A 24,566-nucleotide genomic window follows, 5' to 3' on the forward strand; every position below is an offset into this window, starting at 1 on the left:
TGGTGGGACAGGCTATAAATTGGAGTTATACCATATACATTTTGTAGGCGAGTTGATTTTCAATTCTGTACTTTACTAAAGATATTGAGACATATTCTGTATAATGGTATAAGCAGACATTTGTCCATCCAGTCCATTGTCCTGTGATGCCATTTCCGGCCATCAAAATTGATGAAGCATGAAGCATCATTAAGATAGTGTGTGAACAGTGACTGTTTGGAATAAACTTTGACCCCTGACCCCTGACCACTGACCACTGTTATGCTCTGAATAAATCTAGCCTTTCCAGGGGCTGATTATGTAATGTGTTTTAGGGTTCTAGCAACAAGCTCGTCAACTCTCTATTGCTATTGAATGCACTCCATTATATTGCTTTGGCCTTTTAGTTTCAAGTCATCAGTCATTGTATGTGTCATGTGTCTCAGGGAAGATCTCTGAATGTCTAGACCAACATTTCTTGGAATTTAGGACTATAAAGGAATGGAGGAATGTGTAGTGTTTACATAAACTAAATGACCGCTCTGTTGACATGTCCCTGTGTATGAGATGAATGCATAGGAATAGGAATAGCTAGAGAGGAGTACGAGAGTCACTGATTATTTCTTGTGTGACTCGAGTATCGGGCCACAACATGGGTGTCTCTTACAACATTTAGACACCCTTGAGATATTTGGTTTAACGTCTGCACTGCAAGCACTGTGTTTTTGATGCCGTCTGTAGATTACTTTGAGAGAGGTAATAGTGTGAGTGGTTTCATGTCTGAATTAGTGAGAGAGAAGTGGTTAATGATGAAAGCATTGTCGAAGGAGCAGGATGAGCAATATGCATTTTGTATGTAGTTGTATGAGGATGTGTGACTGGTAGAGTCTAGGCAAAAGTGGTGCCAATCACATAAAATCACTGGTTACCATTGGGAGCAGTGATTTTTTTTTTTTTTAAGTTTGAATTATCACATTTTATGCATATAGATCAGATATACATCACAAAACATCCTACCATATAAACTTTGGCGGTAAAGCTGCAATATAAGAAGATATCACTATTTTTTTAAATCAATAAATCATTGATAACTGTAGATGGTTTATCCTAGAAATGATGTCAATAAAAACTATTGTTCACATGTTGTATATTTAACAATACTTAATGCTTTTACTGATTAACATTTTTACGTTATTTGTTTCTATCTCTAATTCACATTTTAGAGCTGTTTTGGAGCACTAAAGCTGGGTTGGGTTTTTTTTTATATGCAAATGACAAATAGTGGCTTTAATATGGCATTCTATGCATAAACACAGAACTGAGAAGTGAAATTTGGACATGGAATATGATTACATTTACAAACATTCTGATATGGATGTATACAGCAAAAGGGAAAAAGGGGGGGGGAAACAATGCTCAAGTGATTCTCAAAAGGTAATGGGAAGATTAAAATGATGTATTGCTGAGGGAAATATTCTTGATTTAGCATCGACAAAGATGCTCACTGTGGAAAATGGTGAATCAGACACAGTATGGCAACAGACTCTCAAGGAGTACAGACATCTGTCGGGCAATTAGACAAACAGAGAAAACCAATACATCCAGAATCCTGGATGTACTGGCATGAAGGAAAGATAAGACAATCTTATCACTGACACAAATACTTGCCTGGTGTCAGAAGGTGTGTGCTTCCAGTTTGTCTGCTTACCACCTTACTCAAATGTGACCCGCTACAACAAAAGGATCCAAAAGTCGAGCAAGGGCGATTTTCTGAAAATGACATGACATTATTCCCGTACTCTTCCGCTTTGATTTCATATATAACACGACTCATAAAAGTACTCTGTTGTGGAGATATTGATGATTTCATGAGACCATGTCGAGTGGTCTAGGAAATCAGCGTTTTGAGAAAACCGCCTTCAAAGTTTTCTTTCGTTCCGTTGAAAAATCGGAAAATCATGGCATAAAAACAGGCTAATTTTGTGCCTTTCCTTTGATCATTAAGCTTCAAAATTTTGACAAATGATAGATGAAACATTAGAATACAACATTATGCCAAAAACAGAAATTTGGTGGTTTTAATGGATTTTGATGATCTGACTTCAAACTCGATTTTCCTGGCTCAGCTGTCAGTTACCTTCAGATCCTTTTGTCGTGGTGGGTCACAAATGATTGTTGTTGTTGTTGTTAGTCCTTCCTTGAAGGTGCAGGTTGGAGTCTATTCAATTCACTTGACTGTGTTTCATATATGCTTTAACAGTGGAAATCTAGTTTGTATGCATCATAAGTAGTTGGGATCCAGTTTTCATGCATCATAAGTAGTTGCCATATTGAGCAAAGTTTGAGCAATTGCTTTGGTCATTGATAATAAACATATCTTGATATGTTTGTGTAATATTTTAATACATGATCAATGTGGACTATTTATTTTTTATTTTCTTTCTGAAGGAGGGAACTCTTTGAATCCAATTGGCCTGTGTGCTAAGATATATCTGAATTTATGACTCTTTTTCCCACGACACATAGAGTGGCAGAAAATTGATGTATGTTGAGTTGTGATACAGTTACTGCAATTTTCTGTTGTCTATTAATAGTGAATCAAGCTTTGAGTGGTTTACTTATAGCTTGTGTTCAAATTTCAAATTTTTCCTTTGTTCCAGGTCATACAATCAGTAAGTAACCATATCTAATAATTTTATTGTTTATCTTATCACTGGATATGTCCACTAAATTACACATAATGGGGCACAGACTCTGCCACAAGTTCATGTTCACTCTTTTGATGCAATGCAAAACTCACAGATATTACGATTCAGCTAACTCATTGTTCATCTTTTTTTGTGCCTGAAGTCTCGCAGTAATGAGCATTCATTTTTTTTGTTTTTTCTTTATATCTCCTTTTCATTTACCTTTTTTTGTTTGTGGTCATATTTGCCGCATTAGCCAAACCATGAAGAAGTATTGAAAGTTGTAAGTTTGCTTGTGCAATACAATGTCCCTGTATGTCATCAAGTGTATCATATGTACTGCCCTTACCCTCTCCCATACCAGCATGCCTTCAATGTTGATACCCCCCCCTCCCCCCCCCCCCCCCATGTAAAAGACGGTTCAAAATGGTAACCGGTCAGCAGTATTATGGACTGGTCAGGGAGGAGGTAGGACAGTGAGAATAGGGATCATGGTTCTTAAATTAGGACAAAGGGTGGTAGGAGTGTTAGGTTTCCAAGCGACGTACGCTGCCAGAGTCATGATTCTCAAAAGCCCACAGTCGATGATAAATATGTACCTGTTAAACTTGAACCTAACATTCATGAAACCTACTGCTCTGTATTTAGACCCTGATTCATGTGTGCTTTAATTATGACTGTAGTATGCCTGCCTTCTTGTGCCTAGTGTCCTATGCCTGATAGCATTCATTTTGATATTCAAGTCGAAGTGTGGCAATTGTTGATAATGGTATTTTGTGAATATGGCTTCTTCCTTCCCATTGATCTGTGCTATATATCTCAACCTGAATACCCCCCCCCCCCCCCCCCCCCCCCCCCGTGTTGCTTAGAGAAATTATCCTTTTTCCATTGGAAAAAAAAAATCTTGTTGGTCATCTGTGTTGTGATATTATAAAAGTATATCTCTCCTATCAATACTACTTTGTTGTTATATGATACATAAACTCTGTTGTATACTCCTGATTGGTAATTTAATGACTATCTAGTGCAGGATGTGTTTTAAGGTTGTTTTTTTTCCAATATTCAAGATTATTAATATGATTTATGGGTCTCATACATGTGTTCCAACAAAACAAACAAACAAAATCTTCATACTTTGTTCTGTATTTACATATGTATCTATGCATCATGCCAGCTGCATGAACATAATAGCCATCCTTTATTTTTCTTGTCACATGTCATATGCTCTGTAATTGAAGCTTTACCTTTTCTTCTAGAAGGAGCTGGTACTCTGGGGATACCAGATTGTTCATCAAATCTTTGTTTACACCAGTGAAAGTACCATGATTAAAACTGTATTGAACCCATAGGCAGGAAAGAGATAATGAAATATATGTAAATAAGATGGTGTTTGCACAGGTGAGATTCAGAAAGCAACTGCCTCTAGACTCAAATTCAGGCGCCATTCACTGGCATTCATACAACACGTACATCAGGGCTCGTACCTTTTTTTTTCTCTAGTATCCTGTTCGGACCACTAAAATCTTAGAATCTGAGATTTCGGTGGCCCGAAATGACGTGAGGTGGCTGGAAATGAAAACAAACGTAATAATGAACTATAAATCTTAGTTGCCCAATCGGACCACCAAAACATAAGCCCAGCCCATCCCTAATGTCAAACCCTGCATACATACACACTGACACACACATTCTTATTCCTGCTGTTGGTCCAAGAAACCAGTTTAAAAATTGAGATCTATCGATTCTACAAAATGTAAATGTGCTGCACTGCAACGTAGATGCATTATATCCATTCAATAAACACAAAGAAAGAATCGTGAGTGCATACGTTCATATTTTGCACATGTGGAGATATGTGTACATGTACATGTATTTAACACGCTCACAAACATACAAACAACATGCATGCAATATATATCCGTAAAATTGTATACGATATGAACATGCATATATTTGTAGGTACATTGCAGTTGTGTAGACATACAATGTAACTGTACTGTGTAAAGCAACTGCCTTCTTCCAAATATGATACCAGTATTCAAAGCATGTAATTATCATTGCAGCTACTGCACCTGTTTCAATATATTCCCTTACTGCAAAAGATATACATTGGACTTATCACATTGTGGGGGAAAGTTATGTACAATCACGCGAGTGTCTGCATGCTGTAATACAAACTGCAGCAGTGCTAGTTGTAATACTCAATGGATAGAGTATCATTTATAACAACAACAGAAAAAAAGAAAATTGAAAGTTGCTGGTAGAATCTCTGTTACGATAACTTTGAAACTTGATATGACATCGCCTGGTGCACTGTGTATCTTCCAGTTTTATTTGACAGACCTGGTTGAACATGATATGCAAGAGTTGGAGTATCCATATACTATAAAACCAAAAACATTTGCTGCATGAAACTTTGCGAATTGGAACCAATAGCTGTTTTGGTAGCATGGAACTTGGGAAATGGAAATTGCCACATAGCTTTCAGTGTTGTGTAGACAAGAACATTCACTTTCATTTTATCTTGGCATCTGGTTTTACGGTACATTTTCATTTTGATGCTCAAAATCATGATGATGTATCCTTCAACTCAGACCTCAAAAGGTGCCACAAAGTTTTCCATTCTGATGCTCTGAAGAGTATAAAAGGGTGTTCATAGTCGCGTACCAAAATGTTAAGCATTAAGTTCCGCACCTTTCATACATATACATGTGTATCGCTTTCTAACAGTAGGTAGGGTAGAGACCTACACTATAATACGCAAGTGCTAATGATAATAATGATAATAGCAATAGTGATGATAGTAATGGTAATAATTATGATGATAATAATAATGATAATAATAATAATGATGATGATGATGATGATGATGATGATGATAATGATAATAACTAGAGAAGCACTCTGAGAGCGCAGACCTCCGCCAAGCATGCAGCTCATTTCCATCACTGATCTTGTTCTTCCATAGAGATATCAGTGATTTCCACCCATACGTACTTATACTATAGCATGCTGAAAGTGTTTACTGTATACGCTATATATTTCGCGGGGGTTTTATTTTCGCGAATTTCGCGAGTCGGGAGCTATTCGCGAAATTAACAACACACGAAAATATTATCTTCCAAAATGAATCCCTTGCCTTGATGATACGAACATTTCAGTACTAGTATACCATGTCACGGCTTACGAACAGACCATACTGGCTAAGCTTGTTTACGCACGTCCACGTCTACTGACGAATACTGTAGAGAGCCAATCCATTATCGCAAGGGGACCACTCGTCAGCAATCTAGGGGACCACTCGTCAGAAATCTAGCGCGATGGACTTCACCACTTCAAAAATGTTGAATTCTAACTTACTAGTTCGCAGAGTTTGGCAAGTCTTTTTCATGCAGTGTATAACTAGTATCATTCTTATTTGCTAGTAAGTTGAAAATTCACTTTCTTTGCCACTTCATATTTTCTCTGGTCCCCCAATCGCGAATTTAACCACTCGCGAAAATGTGTGACAGCGGCAATTCGCGAAAATTTATGTACGCGAAAATTATAGCGTATACAGTATGATAGTGTGCTGAAAGTCTCCCGATTTCCCAATATAGAAGCCTTTGTTACATCATAAACCCTCAGCTGCACATTGCGCCTCACCCTAGCAGAAACTAGAGCACGCACTAGTAATTACTAGAGTTATTTTGCGCACAGACAAACGAACGAACAAACCAACGGTAACGAAAACATAACCTCCTCCCTTGGCGGAGGTGATAATAATGATAATGATAATAAGAAGAAAGATGATAATGATAATGAAAGTAATAAAAATAATAGCTCATATTGAGCTGAAAGACTCAAACTATTGAAACCATACACACATTCATACAAAATGGAAAATTAAAAGTCTCCTACAGAGTGTGTTTATGACTATATTTTAATGCCAGATTGTGTCACATGTTTTAGTGATCTTTCGGTGTGGTCTGTTCCACAGGAATGTTATATGTTTCTCTGCTCTCAAGCACATGACTCAGAAACATTATGTTAATGGCAGCATGAATTATTATCCTTTGAATCCAGTTGCCATACTTCTGATAGGGTTTCAGAACTACAGATTGCAAGTTACTGATGGAAGTCATAAAACTGTAAAGGCACATTTGCCTATGGCAGAGTTTTAATGTCTTTCATATTCAGTGGTTTTTCTGCCAAACTTGCGTTCCCAATCCAATTATCTCTTCTGGATGAAATATTGTTATGGATCTGTTAAAAGAGTTATTGTCATTGAATCTTGCGTAATATTATACCAAGCCTAAACCAAGACTTCAATGCCCCTGACATCTCCAGTTCATCCCAACAGTGATTGTGTCCCTTAGAATTTATCTAATGTCTACTGGTTTTAAGGGTCCTGTTTAGCTTTGGGAGCAGTGATTTAAAAAATGTTCAAGATATCACATTTAATGAATATGTGTAGGTCTGTTGTATCAAAACATCCTACCATATACAATCTTCACAATAAAGCCTAAAATATAAGGAGATATCAGTATTCCTCTCAATAAACCTTCTAGTCCAGAAACATGTTTATTATAACTATTGTTCACATGTTGTGTATAAACAAACATCGATTATACAGATTCAAATTTTTGCAGTAGCTGTTTCTATCCCTAGCTCACATTTTAGAACTATTTTAAAGCACTCTTGCTGGGTTTTTGCTTCATCTGCAAATGGTAAATTATGCCTTTAGTGATGATACATTCATTTGAGCAAAGATAGCATGAATCTCCATTACCTGCGAAGCAAAAGGAATTTTCATTTTTTTCAAGCATTTTCAGAAAGTGGAGTTTGCTAGAGGGGTTTCTTTAACCATTTGGTGGAAAAGTGTGTTTATGTAGTATGTGTTTACAATACTGGCCCATGATGAGAATCATCTACTAGTACAGCAGAAAATGTGTAGGGAGGTATGCCTAGTGCAGATTACGTTGAATGTGTACCATGTTCTTTTTTTCTAGCTTCACGGTGTAGAGACCAGGTGTTTGATTTCCCATGATTATAAGAGAGTGTTGTAGGGACACTTGAATATTGAAAGGGAATCGCGTGCCGTCTGTCGATACTGGGTCGGCTCATCTCGCCTTTTAATCAATCACTGCTCAAAACAGCTCATTGTTCAATTGATTTCTAGTGAAAAGCAGAGCAAGTAAGGACAGCAGTAGATGCATTTTCCAACACTTTTTATTGCATGCATTGTACTACATTGTATGATATCATGAGCAGCAGCAAGTTAAAAACTCTATGAGATAAGCAGGGTTCAAAATTAGCGATGGTCCGTGGCCATTGGCCACCCGAAATCACGTCGGACTAGCCCAAAATCATAAAATTGTTAAGTTACTAGTCCGTCTGGCTAGCCAAAATATTGCTTCAGTGTCAAAATTGATTCTAAGTAGTCTGCCTGGCTAGTTAAAGAAAAAGTTAAGTGCGACCCCTGATAAATTTGTTTAAGAGAAAGGTTTGTTACTCTGTCCATTGAAGTCAACTGACACAAGTGCTTACAAATCAAAAGGAAAATATATCGGTATTTCCAAATACCCTGGTATTGAAAAACAGGGTTCATATTTCTTGTGGGATTCCAACAGAGATATGTGCTGGTAGCATAGTTTGGAAGAGATGAATATGATATCCTCTTTTGTTGTTGTTGTTGCTGTCAATTGATTTTCTCAGAATGATCCAATGTGATGGAGATTGGAGAGGGTCTGTATGGGGTGGAGATGGGAGTGGGCCCAATGGGGTGGGAATGGGAGTAGGTCCAGAAATAGAGCCGAAATTGCACCGAGCTAACCACACGAAAGCATTGAAAAGCTGCGATGATGCAATCGTACGCACGCTAACCAGCTGGGGAACCATGCACGCTGTATTATTTACTTCGCGAATTGCCGATTTTTCTCACAAATGACCCGGTGACCCGTGACGTCACACAACCCTCGGCGACTTCCGTTTTCAATTACGAACTCGCTTATAGGGTGGGGATGAGAGTGGGCTCAGTGGGGTGGAGATGGGAATGGGTAAATGTGAGCCCAATTAGGTTGGGATGGGTGTGTGGGCTCAGTTGGATAAGGATAGGAGTGGGCCCAATGGGTTTGGGATGGGAGTTGGCCCAATGGGGTTGGGATGGGAGTGGGCCCAATGGGGTTGGGATGGGAAGGGGCCCAAAAGGGTTGGGATGGGAACAAGGATACATGTCTCAAGTTTTGGTGAGAGTCAGCATCAGTTTTAAAAAAAAAAAAGGAAAAAATGGTCCTTTGTCATTCCTTGCAAACTGTATGCAGGGGCTACCTTGCAATTAAAACACTACAAAAGCAGAATATAACATTGCCAAGGTAATGGAAACTATGCACATACTGCTTTATATCTACAGTATTTACTAAAATCTTAAGTGATTATCCCAATTTACCCAAAGGACAATACATGTGGAGAAAAAAGAAAGTCACCACACAATCTACACAAAACTGATCAAAATACAGTTCATCATTCTAGATAGTGTCTGGAGAGGTTTCGCCATCACATTAGAGGCAATCATTCGTCACGAATAAATGCATATCAAAAGTAGTATTATGTCTGTAGCAGCATTCATTAGAAGTCAAGAGCTCAGTGATGAAAATGATTCATCCAAGCATGCGAGTTTATTACAAGTATGTCCCCTAATAAGAGCACCGTTAGTAGACACACAAATAATAACGAGTTTGCAAATGTTAAAGGTGATGAGGAGCTGACACTACAAGAAAGAGACCTAAAAGAATCGTTTCAAGTTGGAATGTGAAGAACGACCGGCGGTTTTGTGAGACATATTTATTCACCTGTTCACCAAACTCCACTTGTTTACCCAGTACTCCAGGCAGACTGGTAAAAGACCCCTCACTGAGACTAACATTTACTCACTTCACTTGCCGGTGACTTCAGAGGGGAGATGGGGGGGGGGGGGAGAATTGGGACTTTAATATTCAGTGCTTTAGCACAAAGATGTTTTGAAATAGATCGTGGAATTCCCCCGTTATCTGGCATACAGAGAAGGTACACATAAAGGTGGCTATTCTCACCGCCCACTCACCTGAGAGCTGTGCATTTTATTCTTTTCAAAATGAAGAATTGGAGAAAATAAATGCTCAAAATGAGCTAATCTTTTGGAGGAAGAACGGATATCTACACTGTTGAGTTTGGGCTTGAGGGATTGGTTCAGAAAGACTTTAGTGACAATTTTCAGTACAAAGGTGACAAGGAGCATTTTAAATGAGAATCTTTGGTCCCAGAAAACCTAAAAACTTCTAAAACAAATGTGATAATGTACATTCTTTTTACCCCGTTCAGAGTCCCCCAAAACACGGCACACCTCCGGAGGTCATGCCAAGTTTACCTCGGACAATGGGGACCCTGTTAAAAGAACATGGTACAAAGCACAAAGTAGGCCTATGGCATGAGTCTGAGGTCAAAATAGTGCTGGGCCTAGCACGAGTCTGAGGTAACCTCCAGAGATTGTGCTGTGTTTACCGCAGACTAGGGAACTCTAAACACTCTCTGCATGAACATGGCACACACTTCCGGTGGCTTGAGCTATTCGTGGCTGAATGTGCATATGTGCGCTCAAGAAACTGCCCGCCTTTCTCGAGGAGAAACGCACGCCAACTAGTTTCCATAGAAACATATGCCAACCTCATGTTAGACGACCCAGGATCTCTAAACAGGGGTGTCTCTCACCCCCTGCTGAGTTATGATAGAAAAGCGCTGGTTTTCATCTGGCATGTCCTTCTGAGGTTCTTCTAGTCAGGGGACTGTAAATGGGCTATTTGACAGGATATATGTAAGACCAATCTAAATTTTTAAGGGAAAGCAGTGGTTCTAGCTGAGTCTGATATATCCAGCACTTTTCAGTTACATACAGGTCCCCTTATGTTATTAGTCCATTATTATGTTTCCATGCTCTCTAGTGGGAAGGTACAAATTGAATATTTCTGGATAGTTATGAGTATCCTCCTTGGAAATGACATGCATGCATACATGAGACTACAATGTGTCTTAATTAATTGCAAGAAGGTTCTTTTGATCCACCATATCGTGCCTTCAAGGAATCAATGTCACTATACAAGTCAATCTCTTACATTTGTTCCTAGCTTTTTAGCCTGAAAACTGTGGTCTGTATCACCTTGAAGAGTTGTTTTTATATGTGACCATAGTATGACATACCAGTTAGAGAAAGAAGGAATTTAGAGATGTCTATGACAAACTTTGAAATGTTGTGTGAGGACATGGTTCTGGCTTTCTTTATTTTCAGCAATATTATCTCCGCAATGCATGCTTATTACACATCACTTTCATATTATAATTTCAATGATTTTAACATTATATCAATATGTGATACATCTTATCATTATTTCTTTCTTATAACTTTTATTACTGTTAATTCTGCTTTCATTATAATCATCTTTGCTATTAGGGTAATATCAGCTCTAACTATTTATCATTACTTTTGGGTTCTTGTAGGTATTTACCATTGATTGAAAGCGTTGAATTAGTCAGTATCACTGTTCTTGTCATTAATACATGTATCTCCAGAAGAATAGTTTTACAGAGGACATGAATGGTACAATACAATAAAAATGAACAATGATGGTCCTTGCAGGGGATTGATACTAGAATTAGAAAGAGGGAAAAACCTGTGGACATTAAAGACCCAGTAGTGTCAGTGGGTATTCAAGGGTGGCCCGATTCATTCACTGCCCACAGGAGTTTGTTTAATCGTGGCTTTATTCAAGTTCAAGGCAGTGTTAGAATGACGTGTACAAAAAAAACAGGTCCACTGTTTCATTCAAAACGAATGGCAGGTTAAAACACATACATGGGATACAAAAAAAAAAAACTATGGAAGTTTACAATACTGCGACACAATTTACTAACATATCACACACAAACTGTCAAATATTCATTAATCCATCAAATATCAATAGTATTACTGCATTGCAGTAATATTATTGATATTAAAAATCAATCAAACATTTAAAAAACTACGAATAGCACTAATCAGCGAATATGTGCATCAAATCATTCGGTAATCGGTCACAGTCAATTCCAGTCAAGATTCGTCAGCTCTGTGTGTACTTACGCAGAGATCAGTGATAAAGTAAATGTAATTACGGGGATTCTCAAATATATCCAAGCCAGGCCAGCCTTCCAACTCCATGGTATCCCACACTGCCAGGTCTTTAAATCTTTGAAGAGGGAAGATTTTTGCAGGAACACCTACATGTAACATCCATCCAAAAAAAAAGAAAAGAAAGTTAATTGACATAATACTCTAGTATAATGTCTCAATCCAGTGTATGCTAACAGTTTAGTGGGATGGTATACAATGTAGTTTTGGTTGAGATGGGGATTCAGGTTTTAACTTTTTTGTGAGATCCCTTTAATCTGGATATAAGCAGTTGCAGTGTGCCCCTTTACAATTTGGAAATCTTTGAAACGGCGGGATGCAAGTAAATGTCATTCAGTCAGTTTAAACCTTCGCATGCTGGAACAGGGTGTGAGATGTGTTAAAGCTGTGGAAAATGATAGTATCTGGATATGAACTATGAAACATAAGCTTGATGACCCGCATAATGTTATGCCAGTCATATGATGTTCGTCTTTGATTGATGTGATGGTTCGGTCTAATGGTGCGATCTTGTTGCACTGGCAGCATAGCAACGTTCAATAGATAGATTTAGATGACTGTGCACTGTAGGTGTATGGGATACTGTAAAACATGATATATACGCGGCACAAAATTTTCGCGAATTGGAGCCAACGGACTTTTTCGTGGCATGAAATTTTCGTGAATTGCCACTGGCGTTCAATGCATATAGTGTTGACAAGAAATTTCGCGTGCATTTTAATTTCGCGAATCTTGGCGCTCGCGAAATTCGCAAAATTGAAATGCACACAAACATTCCTCGTTTTACAGTATACAAGGTATGTGGAGCTGAGGGCATTTTTTTTTTTTTTGGGGGGGGGTAAGGGAATTGAGTGAGGGCTGTGGGGGGAGGGTTGTGTCTTCCAACAAAAATGATAAGTATGCGAAGTCACGGTTTATGATGTGTACATTTTGAGGATCCGTCACACTCTCTTCACATTTGAATATGCAGAAGGAGCAAAGAAGCATTTATAGAGGAGATTAGAATATTTGATTGTATTTTGTACTTCTAAACCATACCAAGAAAAAGAAATTAGGATCATAATCATGTATAAACACTATCCTGCTATGATGCCTGTTAACTTTCTTAATGCACAAACTTCATAGAATTTTGATGAGGAAATACTGGCAAAATATCACTCTTTTCATGCTTTGTAATGTCCACAGTATCTAAGCATTGTTGAATGCATTGGAAGGGGGCATTTGTAGCATTAACAAACATTGCATGCAGCTTGTACCTTGCCAGCTCAGTGCATGATTAACTGGTATATTATATATCATACGGTCTTTGCTACGTGATGTCAGCCTATTTTGCCTGCTGTACATTTTTCTTCCAGTCTTTATAGTGTTAATGTTCTCTAATCCATTTTATATCTAACAGAGTAAACTTAGCTCAGACATGAAAAAAGGTGCATGTTTTGGTCAGCAAGTACCTTTCATGTCAAGTGCATATTCTTATATTCTTGTTCCTTTTTCAGTCTATGAATGCAGTCTACATCATTTGATTACTTTTATGTTTATTATGTCTGCAGAGTACTTCTTGATATGTATTATTATATAATATTCTCAGAATCTTGCAGATATATTCAAGTTACTTGTACCCATTACTCTGTGACCAGTTTAGAGGCAATGCTCAGTGTGAATTTTGTTTTCAGTCCATAGCCTTCAAACTTCCCTTTCTTTGCAAATTTTGTCTTTATCAATATATGTGCCCTTGTGATTGGTTTCTACCTTTAAATTACATTTAAGTTGTAAATGCACCTTTATTTTTATATTAACTTCCCCATTATACAACATGCAGAATCTTGTGATAGAATGTGCAATTTTCTCTTGTGCCAAATGTGTGTGCCATGTGGGCTTTTGCATACCATGCAAACTTGTGTTCTCTGAGTTACTATATTTCTTGGACTGTACAGTTGTATAATATGCTGTATAATTTCCTGGCGAAATCTTGCAAAATGTCAAGAGCTCTTTCCTCCCGTTTCTAGGGGGCATGAGGATGGTTTGTTTATTTGTTTTTGTAGTGCCCTTTTCAGAGACCACAACTGGCAACTTTCCACATAGTATTGTAGAACTCAGTGCCAATGGTTTAAAAAGATGATATAGCAAAAAAAAAAAAAAAAAAAAGCCGCTGAAAATTGCCTATTGTGGCAGGCCAATGGAGTAAATAAAGAAATGATGTGAAACACGAACACTGTTCATGTGCAAGGCTCCATGATTCAGGCATATTGGTCAATAATGTAAATTTATCAATGACTTATCAGTAACACCAGCAGGAGTAAAATTGCCTGCATATGAACTCAAGAATCGAGTCAGAAAAAGCACCAACAAACATTTTTTGTTTAAGAGCACTTGGATTCTTAATTGTAAAACAGCTGATGCAGTTTAGAAGTCCAACAAAGACTTGCCTGTATTATGTGTCAATGAGGGAGTAGATCTACTTTGATAGGCCTGCAGCAAATTGTGAGATTTGACTTTAAACAAATGATGTACATGATATGAATTCTTTTCCACCTTGCTAAATATATCATATGTAAATTTCTAACACTATTTTTTTTTCAACAGTGTTATAGCAGAATGTATATTTCAGGGAAATCATACGAAAAAAACAAAAACAAAATCAGAAAACGTGACACAAAATACAAGCATCCATCAGTGTCTTTGGCATATATTCAAAACCTCAGTTTAGGAGTGCATTCTGTAGTATGCATACTCTATTGGCCTGTCCTATGTATAGAATTGCGTAATGTACATGGAGTTATAGCTGAAAAGCAGAAGGTCATTAATTCTTCCGGTGCCATTAAAACCCTCCTTTCTCTCAATTGGTGGTAAGTAGATTTGAATCAGCGGTGCATGGTCTTTGGAAACATTTCTAGCCAAGGTGCAGCTTTCCTCACTCCTTCATGCCCATGATGATTGATAGTCTCGCATTTTCCAGGCAGGGCATACTCTGCTCTTGGGTTATAGCCTTTGTGCAAGACTTCAGCACTTAAATGAACATGATGCCAATGATATGGATTTAACCTTTTCTTCCTCTACCCCACACCACCTGTCGACTGAAGGCTGAGGCAGAGCTGCGCAAGGCACAAGCAGAGTTTGACAGGCAGTATGAGATTACAACACTTCTACTGGAGGGAATCACAAGCGCACATGTGAGTAGGGCAATAATACAGATATACTGACTGGCAGATCCAGGGAACATAAAGAATGTTCCCTCCAAAGGGTTTAGAATGCTATTTTAGGGATCTCAGTCTCCCAGAAATAGCACTGCAAGAGCCTTGAGGGTAAAATATGCTGCAGAGACTCCAACCCCAAGCACCTTCTGTTCTGGAGATTCTCCCGCTTGAAACCCCTAGCAAACTGGAGACTCCAACTTGATGTGCACAAGGCGCACATCACGAGCGCAAAGCGCAAAGTCCCTAAAGGCGGCCGGGCCCTGGAAGCTCTGGGGTTCTGGATGCTCACGTGCTATTTCAGGCTTATTTTTCAACATACAATGGTACTAAAAATCATATATTTTGGCTTGATAAAACTTCATTTCATGTAAAAAAAGTGTTTTGGCAGGAGAAAATACATCCTAGGGCAGAGACACGGAGCCAGGGCGGGAGAACGGGAGATTTTAAAAATTGGCTTTCGGCGGGAGAGTTAGAGTCTCTGATGCTGTATCCTCCAAACAGCAAGAGCCATCATTTGTTTTACTGTATGATTCAGTCAGTTAAATTACTTTGAAAATACATTATATACATCTGACTTGAATTTTTCATGATACAGAGCTTCTTTGCAGCATGACTGCCCAGCCCACATAATTCACGGTACCACTGTGGTGCCTTGTTTGCATTCACAATTTATTACTCGACATGTTCTTGTAAAATATCACACCTGTGTACATTTGGCAAGTGTAAAACGTAATAATTTTGCTCTCCATACAAGCATCCTTCACCAATACATTGTTCAGCATAAAACCAGTAAATACTATATAACCCAAATAAACGGGAGCATCAGTGATACTATCAATTATTGATTCATTCTCAAGAGATGTATCCCTATACCATGCAGACAAAGACAATGAAAACTGGAATGGGTGTGGTCCAAAGTGAGGGGTGTGTACTTGCACCTCTTTCGTCGCAGTCCATGAACTTTTTTCCTCTTTTTGTCGCTGCAGTCGACGCACCTGGAGCGTCTGAAGGACTTTGTCGAGGCCCAGCAGACGTACTTTGCACAGAGCAACCAGGCTATGACGGAGCTGCAGCAGCAGCTGGGAAAGTGAGTATGGGGGTGGGGTGAGAATGATGGTGCTGACGGGTTCAAAGGTCATAGCAGGAAATGCATCCTCTATCCCAAATCATCTCAAATCAAAGTGAAAAACATCCAAATGAGAGATGTCTGAAATTATAAGGTTTTGTTTCTTTCTTGTTTTTTTATTTTTGCATTTAGTCAGCTGTATGTTATGCAAATGCAATTTGTGTAATTCAGGGGAGGGGGGGGGGGGGGGAGTGTTCACACAAGATGCTTATGCTGGGCTGCACACTAACCCATATTTTTCCATTGGTCTGACCTGTCTGCCTGACCAGTAGGTACCCAGTTGTTCCATTTTTACTGGTCCATTCCTGAAAGAGTTACTGGTCCGACAATGATTTTTACTTGTCAGAGACCGTCGGACCAGTGCCAGTGTGCAGCATTGGCTTAAATGATTGTCCACCATCCTTAATAACTACTAGATGTCTAAAGAGTGATGTCTACAAACCATGAGGATAAATTCACCTCCTTCTCTTTCAGTGTACTTACTACTTAGAAAGTTATCTATTGGCTTCTTTTCGGGTAGCAAAAGCTTCACTTTATCATAAGTCTCATTCAAAATTCTACCCCCTGTCTCAATTTTTTCTACCAGGAACTCATAAGAAGGCAACAGAAGAAATGTTTTTGGAAATTGTTTTAGCACCCCGTATGTCTACAATGTGAATTCATGAAGCTAGTAATTCAAGATGACATGTCATGGCTATCGAGACGAAGGACTCTGTAACTAGCGAGGGGATGCATTTTGCTTGTCTTGTATCTGGTGATACTGGACCTCCAAAACACACCCATACCCAGTGTTTGGCATATGACGGTCTCTCTTGAGTAAGGTGTCCAGTACAAGTCTATGGTCAGATATGACACAGGAAAGACTTGTCTGTCCTGCGAGGATAATACATGCAATCAGTAATGAGGATCGGTGACAGATAGAGGGAGCCAGACAGCCCAAACCTCACCTGCATGTCACAGTTTTTACATGTTGTTTTCCTGTTGAATATGTGGTTATATTTTGGTCTATCACCATGCTTAAACCTGACCGTCTCCTGCATGAGGCACAAATGTTGCAGTGCACTGTCAGTTCTTGCCCATCTTTTGTTGTATTAAACGACTCTTTCTTTTGATTACTTTGACAATTATGTGAAGCATGATTTCAGACTGAGAAATGAGACAGCATGTTTTTGAACGTTGCAAGTCCAGGCCACAGCTTCTCTTGGTTATATGTGAAAAGTTTCAAACACCAGTTAATTGTCAGTGGAGGGAAAAAAAGCATTTTTGTCAAGTTATTGAAGCCTCTTGTGAGTTTGAGTATGTCTGTCTTATTGAAAAAAAAATGGTATGCTTGATTTATTGAGTTTTTTAGTGGCAGTATTATTTTTATTTTTCTTCATGTACGACCATGATGTATGAGTCACAAGTGCCAGACCAATGAGTATCAAGATTTTGCTGAAAGAAAAACAAATACACACCATTTTTGGAGTGTATTTACAGATTGATGCTATCACAGTATAGACTAGTAGTAAAGCACTCTTGAGAGCGCAGACCTCCGCCAAGCAGCTTGTTTCCACCACTGATCTTGTTCTTCCATAGAGATCAGTGATTTCCATTCATACATGCATACTGAAAATTGCCCAATTTTCTAATAAAGAAGCTTTCTGTGTATGTCATCAGCTTCCAGCTGTGCGGCGCCTGGCCTGAGCAGAGCATGCGCTCTAGTGCGCGTAGTGCAAATCTCAAATACGCGCAACCTTGAACTCCCAAGTTCATTGACCCTACCTGCCAAAATATAAAAAATCGTTCATAAAATCCATGAAAATTCCCGGATCCGCTTATGAAATGGTACCCCCTTTATCTGCACATCACAAGAATCTCTGCCATCCTTGCACAGTTATGGCTGTAATTCGATCGCTTGTATTGACATTAAGATCTTTTCTCGGCTCAATGCAATATTGCTTCGAAAGAGCTACTAGACAATGAAATGTATCGATCATTTTGTTTTTTCATTTGTTTCATAACTCGCTTAAACACTAAGAGTTGCTTTTAGGTACAAAGTGGAAACTTTTCAATCATTCTGCGATGAGCTGGGGTAAGTGTGACATGTTTCTACCACCGTGCATGGGTCACAGACGATTATAGAGGATCAGAATGATGATGGGTAGGAATCTAGTGGCCCTAGGTTTTCATTCTTCATTGGTATTCCGATTGAAAAGGTTCCTGGCTTCTCATTGGCTGTAATGTGTAGGTGTCGATCCAGTTGCCATCCAGTGATGTCATGCTGTGGGTAATATATAGTCTGATGCAGCTAGCACAGAGAGGATTATGCACAGTGGTTCTTACATCCTACACTGCATGTGAAGCAAAGGTGTAGGTGTGTGAGTGGAACATGGTGGAATATCACAGACAATTGACATAGGAGATCTAAAATGCATGGACGTTGTTGACTGGGAGAGATATATGCAAACTGAATCATAAATCAGTGAAGATATGCATCGGCGGTTCACATTTGATCTTGATAGTTTACAATTTGAGCTCTTCGTAGAGAGAGATACATGTACGTACATTGCAAACAAGGCATGCATCATATCAAATATATAGCTAATTTTTCTTCAAAAGAGGGCGAGAGCTTTCGACCGTATTCCTCCAAGAATTCCATATTTGTGAAGTAATGATCAATAATTGCAATTTGTCTCAAGGCTTAACAGAATATGGACGGTGCAAAATTCATTCTTCATAGTAACAGAGTTGCCAACTGTTCCTCCTTTTTTTTTTTTTTTGCTGTGTTTAGTGCTGTTTTCACCCAAAATACCGGTACTGCAGGTTTCATGGAGAATACTGTGTGGTTTGTTTTTTTCCCCCAAATATTATTACTACACATGCTTAATGCAGGAAAGGTAAAAATAGTGTTTAAAAGAATTAAAACAATAATGTGCTTTTCCAGTCATCAGAATATTGCAATGCATTTACAAGGTTGGCAGCCCTGATGTATACGTTCATGCTGGTACAACACAGTGAAATCCTAACTTAAATAGCTCAGGAATGGTTTCTGTTGATGATCTCCAAATGGCTCCTCATCTCATTATGCATGTAGGAAATTGCTGGCACACTATTATAATGTTGTTCATCATCATCATTAGCCGCTCTTGAATATTGCCTGTCTGGTCATGGGCAAACATTGGTATAGTCATGTGACCAAGAATATTGAATGCTCACCTTGAATCCATCTTAATGGGACCCACCAACATTCAGATTACTGTAAAAGTAGAAATATTCGTGCATTTCGTGGCAACCTGAAACTAGCACGAAAATAAAAGCATGCAAATATTTTTACTTTGCCATATGTTCTAGTAGTTGAAGTCTTGATTCCGCAAAATTAAAAACATGCAAAACTCTTTTTGCCCATCTGAGCGCAAAAAATTAGTTGAGTGAAAATATCCACTTTTACAGTATTTTGATTAGTTTAGGACTGATTTATCCCCAATTTTCACTGACACGTCGCTTTGGTATTACAACAGTGTTCATGCATATGAATTTCTCATGATGGGAGTACAATATTGCAGTAAAGCTATTCAGGTTCATGAAAAGGAACAATTACTCTCGACCATCATCTTAATGGGCAGTTTCAAAGTCAGAATATCTCGGTTAATTCCCACAGGTAGCAAAATTATAATCAGAGTTGCACATATCTTATCTCAGTTAGCATCTGTGAGAGCGGATTTAGTTGGTTTGAATGTTTCATGCATAATTTAACCTTCCTACTGGTGATCAAAGTTTACAGAGATTAACCCATTGAAGATTTGTAGTCCTGACTATACTCAGGCAGGTGTCTATGGGAAATGTGTAATAGCAAAATCAGCTTGTTATCAATGGGTTAATTAAAACCTTTTTCATTGAAGTGTCAATCCCCGCAACTGCAAGTCAACTAACCCTTTCTTTTCCGAGGACTATGGACATTTGATTCAATGCTATGGGATTTTTGTGTGTGTGTGCCAATTTGCACTGACAGTGCACAAAGGTTGGCATCCTGACATCGGAGTGCACATTATGTAACCAAACACCTCTTCATTATCATATCAAAATATCCTCTTCTCAGTTTTCTGGAAAGTGAGTGTGTGCTAGTCGTAGCAACCCCTAAAGGGGGTTGAGCCAAGATACTGACCCACATATGGCAGGTTTTGTTTTAGGCAGCAAGATGGCTTTTTTTTCCTTTCTTTCATCTTCAGATGAAAGCGGACATGCGATGAGTTGATTCAGTCATTCAAGGGGTTGAGCGAGTTCAATGAATTGTGCATCTTGGCATACAACGTAGGACTGAATGGTTCCTGGTTCAGATATCCAGAGAGATATTTGAGCCACTTGCTTTTAATAGTTTGATGTGCCCTTCCTTTTCGTAGAGATGAAAAACCCTTTGTCCATCCAGTATCCTTGTTAGTCAGAAAGTGAAAATTGGATCACTAAGGAAAAACTCATGTTGGTTCTCATGGAGATAAGAGCCCTATTGCCTTAGGGACTTGCAGTATCAATTATAGTATGTGACTGCGAATATCATGGCATTAGCCAATCGTGCTTGCAGGGTTTTGGCTGATTGCCTGTGTACCATGGTGGTTGCTATTTAGGAAGGCTGTTAATTAGAATAAGTAGTTCATGCTGTACATGAATGCTCAGAGTGAAAACCAAATGAAACATTCAGTAGGCCTACTGTAATACATTGTACACACACACACAGAGACACACACACACACATATTGGAAGTACATATATTCTTCTGTCCCTGTCTCGTATGGCAAAACCAGATGAAACATTGAGTGGGCACACGTACACATATTGAAAACACATGGGCTGTTCTCTCCATGTCTCACTTACTGTATAAGTGGAAAATTTCGTGGTGTTGAAATTTTTGCACATTTCGTGCAACCAGAAGCTAGCGTGAAAATAAAAGCATGCACAGATGTTTGCATGCCACATAAAATGTTTCTGTGGTCTCGATCATCGAGTGATCATTCTGTGCTGATGGTTATGTTGAATATTAGTTTGAGTTTATATGGAGACTTAAAGATACCTGATTTACTTGTTTTTTCCTCATGTTTTAGCAGTTGCATTAAGAGTTTTAAGATAAGCATAGAGTGTTAAGTCTAGGGCAGACTCAATAGTGTGATTTTCTGCACTCATGCAGTTCAATTTGATTCACAATTTGAACATTCTTATCTGTCGAACTCAGTTACCAGTTTACCAGTTTTTTCTTTTACACAGGTTTTTTCCCACATAACACTTGTAAAAAAAGTTACAAAATGTACGTCTGTTTGTCAGCCTTTACGCTGCGACCCATCATTAAACTCGCTTCACTATGTGAAAAACAAAATCATATCATGTGTGTTTGTCTCTACAGATGAATACACTGAAATGCCTCGTACCTTCTCCATGCTGCCTTGTGTGCATATCACTTTATATTTGGAATGCAAAATGAATGAAATGTCATGCAGTAGCCCATATGCTCCTCCAATCCAACAGCCGCCCCCCCTAAAAAAAAAAGAGCATGCCTGCAAAGGGGAAATTTGGCCATGCCTTCTTCCAATATCTCTGGTGTTGGGTCTTTTGGGGACACTTGTGAGTATTTATGCGCTGAGCATTTGTAAGCATGTCCATCTCTCTCTCTATTATCTGTGGCCCCGCCCACCCTTTCTCACCTCCCTCAGTATTCCAGGCTCCATGGGTAGCATCAGGCCACCCCGGCCCGCCTCCGGCCCCCTGCAGGGTGGAGGCGGGGCCATCCCGGTCCCCACGGCCCCGCCCCTCGACACAGTGCTTCCGGAGGACAAGTCGCGGCCGCAGAACGGCGTGCGCAAGGCCAAGGTCCTGTACGATTACGATGCCGGGGACGATTCCGAATTGTCCGTTCTTGCCGACGAGGTATGAGAGCATTGAACCAAGACTAACCATGATTGCTAACACCCCTTGCGTTTGAATGCATCGCTTACATATTCCCTCGACCATGCATTGTACCATATAACACAACAGTCATGCTAACCTTTTACCAGAGTCAACACTTCAGTGTCTGTTTTTACCATAGAGGATTATTTCTGAAGGAGTATATGTACCCTAAAGTAAAGTCCTTAGCATGAAAAATAGCAATGAGTCAAATTCAAAAGACTGGCTACAATTTTGTCAGTTGGGCATAAATTGAAGTACAACATCTTTGATGTCAGCTCATCATGGCACTCTTCAGGCACCTTTGATGCAAAGGTGTACAATATGACTGTGATAGTACTGGTGAAGTATTCCATATTTGCTATATACATGATGAAAAAATAAATGTCTTATTCATCTTTTGTCAAGAAAAACATTTTACATAATGGAGCTCATGGTATTTCAAGGCTTTTTCATTTTTTTTAATTTCTCCCAAGAATTAACTTTCATGATATATTTTCTTTCTTTTCATATATGCAATTTTTCTTTGATCAGCCCAGACCTCATGCACTCCACAAAAAGGATCTCTATAAATCTTAATTGTGCTTGGGAGACCATGTGATTTAAATCCAGACAAAAATTATCAAAGAGAATCCATCTTTTTAAAATTTCTTTTGAAATTCCCATGCCTTGTAATTCTGTAGAGTAGACATGTTCTCTTGTCAACAGCAATACCTCTTTTTGATATTGGGATGTAAATTCCCTTAATACCAATCAAACAAGGTGTTATTCTTCAATACCTTCCCCACCGCCAAATAATAGTGATGTCCTCAGCCAGTAGTCTCTTGACAAAAAAGTAATGAGTTCCCTTGTGGAAACTTCATGCTCTGTTTTGTTCATGAATTTAATTTAAAGGGAAATAATCTGCTCTTGACTGTTGGGCAGTGTTGCAGACACTATACCAAAGCAAAGGCTGTCACAGTTGTATGGTGGTGATGCATAGCAAGTTGATGATGAAGAAGCCTTTCTGTAATTAGCACACCATCTGTACCCTTGACTACACATAATGAAAGGCTTGCCTAAGCTAGCACTGGCTATAGTAGGCAAACAGGCCCTTTAAGCAATGTATGCAACAGGTGCCAAAGTAGCTTACTGCAAGGGGTTTCTAAAGGGAATATCTCAAGAGAAGTAGATTTGGTTTATTTTAGAAGATGTCACTTTCATTAGATTATTTATGCACACACACACAATTGCAGACTAAAACACACATACTCTCTCCCTCACACACACACATACACACACACACACACACACACACATATCTGTACGAGAAAGCTTTCATTGCTCATTGCTCATGAAGAAAGCCCCTTCTACAACATTCCCTCTTCCCCTCCTTTCTCCCCCACCCCTTCTTCCCACCCCTTCTTCCCCACCCCTTCTTCCCCACCCCTTCTCCCCCACCCCTTCTTCCGACCCCTTCTTCACGACCCTTTCTCCCCCACCTCTTCTCCCCACCCCTTCTTCCCCATCCCTTCTTCCCATCCCATCTCCCCCACCCCTTCTACCCTACCACTTCTTCTCCACCCCATCTGCCCCACCCCTTCTACGTACCTCACTCCTTCTTCCATCAATCCTTCTTTCCTATCCCTTTTCCCCCACCCTCCTTTCTCACCCCTTCTCCCCTACCTCTTCTACCCTGCCCCTTTTCCCTCCCCCCTTCTCTCCCATCCCTTCCCACAGCATTTCACAAAGCCTGGATGTGCCAGTGCACAAACTTTCACAGTATAGATACATGTAGCCCACATCCCCTACCAAGCAAAGGCGTGGCACGTAACTTGATAATGTAGCATGCCCAAATCTGATGATAGTTTCTGCTTTTGTGACACCTTCTAGCATTTTTGTCAGGCACCATTCTTGGTGTTAATTTTAGTCATGCACTTGTGTTTCTCTACACAATATCTCTACACAATCTCTCCTATCCCTTATCCCAACGTTGTTTTTATTGTTTTGTGTTTTGTGTGTGTGTGGTTTTTTTTTTTTTGGGGGGGGGGGGAGGGGAGGGTATGTTTGGGTTGTTGTTTTTGTTTTTGTTTTTTCAAATAAGTGTTTGTACTTTTAACTCATATATCATCATTTCCCATGCCCATTTACTCAGACCTTAAACTTAAATTTTTGTAGGTGGAATAGCCAAATTCTTAATTTGATCTCATTGTGTTACTGTATGAGAGTTTACTCTTTGCATTAGTTTTCATGTGGTACAGATGGGGTACTGTGGTATATACTGTAAGACTTCAAAACAAGTCCAGAGTTCAAATCCCACCAAGTGCCAATGGAATAGTAATGATAGGGCACTTGGGTGGGGGTGGGGGGGGGGACCAGTGTTATCACTGAAAAGATAAGCTACCCTGGATAGATAAGGCCATGTTAGTCTTAAAATTCGCCCAATTGTAATTCCATCAAGAGTTACAGAGTGCTTTCTTCTTCTTTTTTTTCTTCCAATGTCAATTCAAATTCTC

The 24,566-nt window shown here is 39.2% G+C and overlaps 1 protein-coding gene across 3 annotated transcripts in view; it reads left to right on the forward strand.

Moving 5' to 3' along the window:
* The window catches only part of LOC139733306 (endophilin-B1-like), a 46,933-nt gene that overhangs the window by 14,270 nt on the left and 8,097 nt on the right, over positions 1-24,566 (forward strand). For 2 of the 3 annotated variants that reach the window (XM_071644152.1, XM_071644146.1), the window contains exons 6-8: positions 14,922-15,011; positions 16,022-16,122; positions 21,840-22,053. In XM_071644152.1, the coding sequence (XP_071500253.1) occupies positions 14,922-15,011; positions 16,022-16,122; positions 21,840-22,053 (405 nt within the window). The remainder of the gene's footprint in view (positions 1-14,921; positions 15,012-16,021; positions 16,123-21,839; positions 22,054-24,566) is intronic. The other variant, XM_071644160.1, reaches the window with a different exon arrangement.

The sequence above is a fragment of the Diadema antillarum genome, unplaced genomic scaffold, assembly GCF_040938485.1.
Source record: "Diadema antillarum isolate AM-2024a unplaced genomic scaffold, OU_Dant_1.0 scf00000024, whole genome shotgun sequence".
Taxonomy (NCBI): Eukaryota; Metazoa; Echinodermata; class Echinoidea; order Diadematoida; family Diadematidae; genus Diadema; species Diadema antillarum.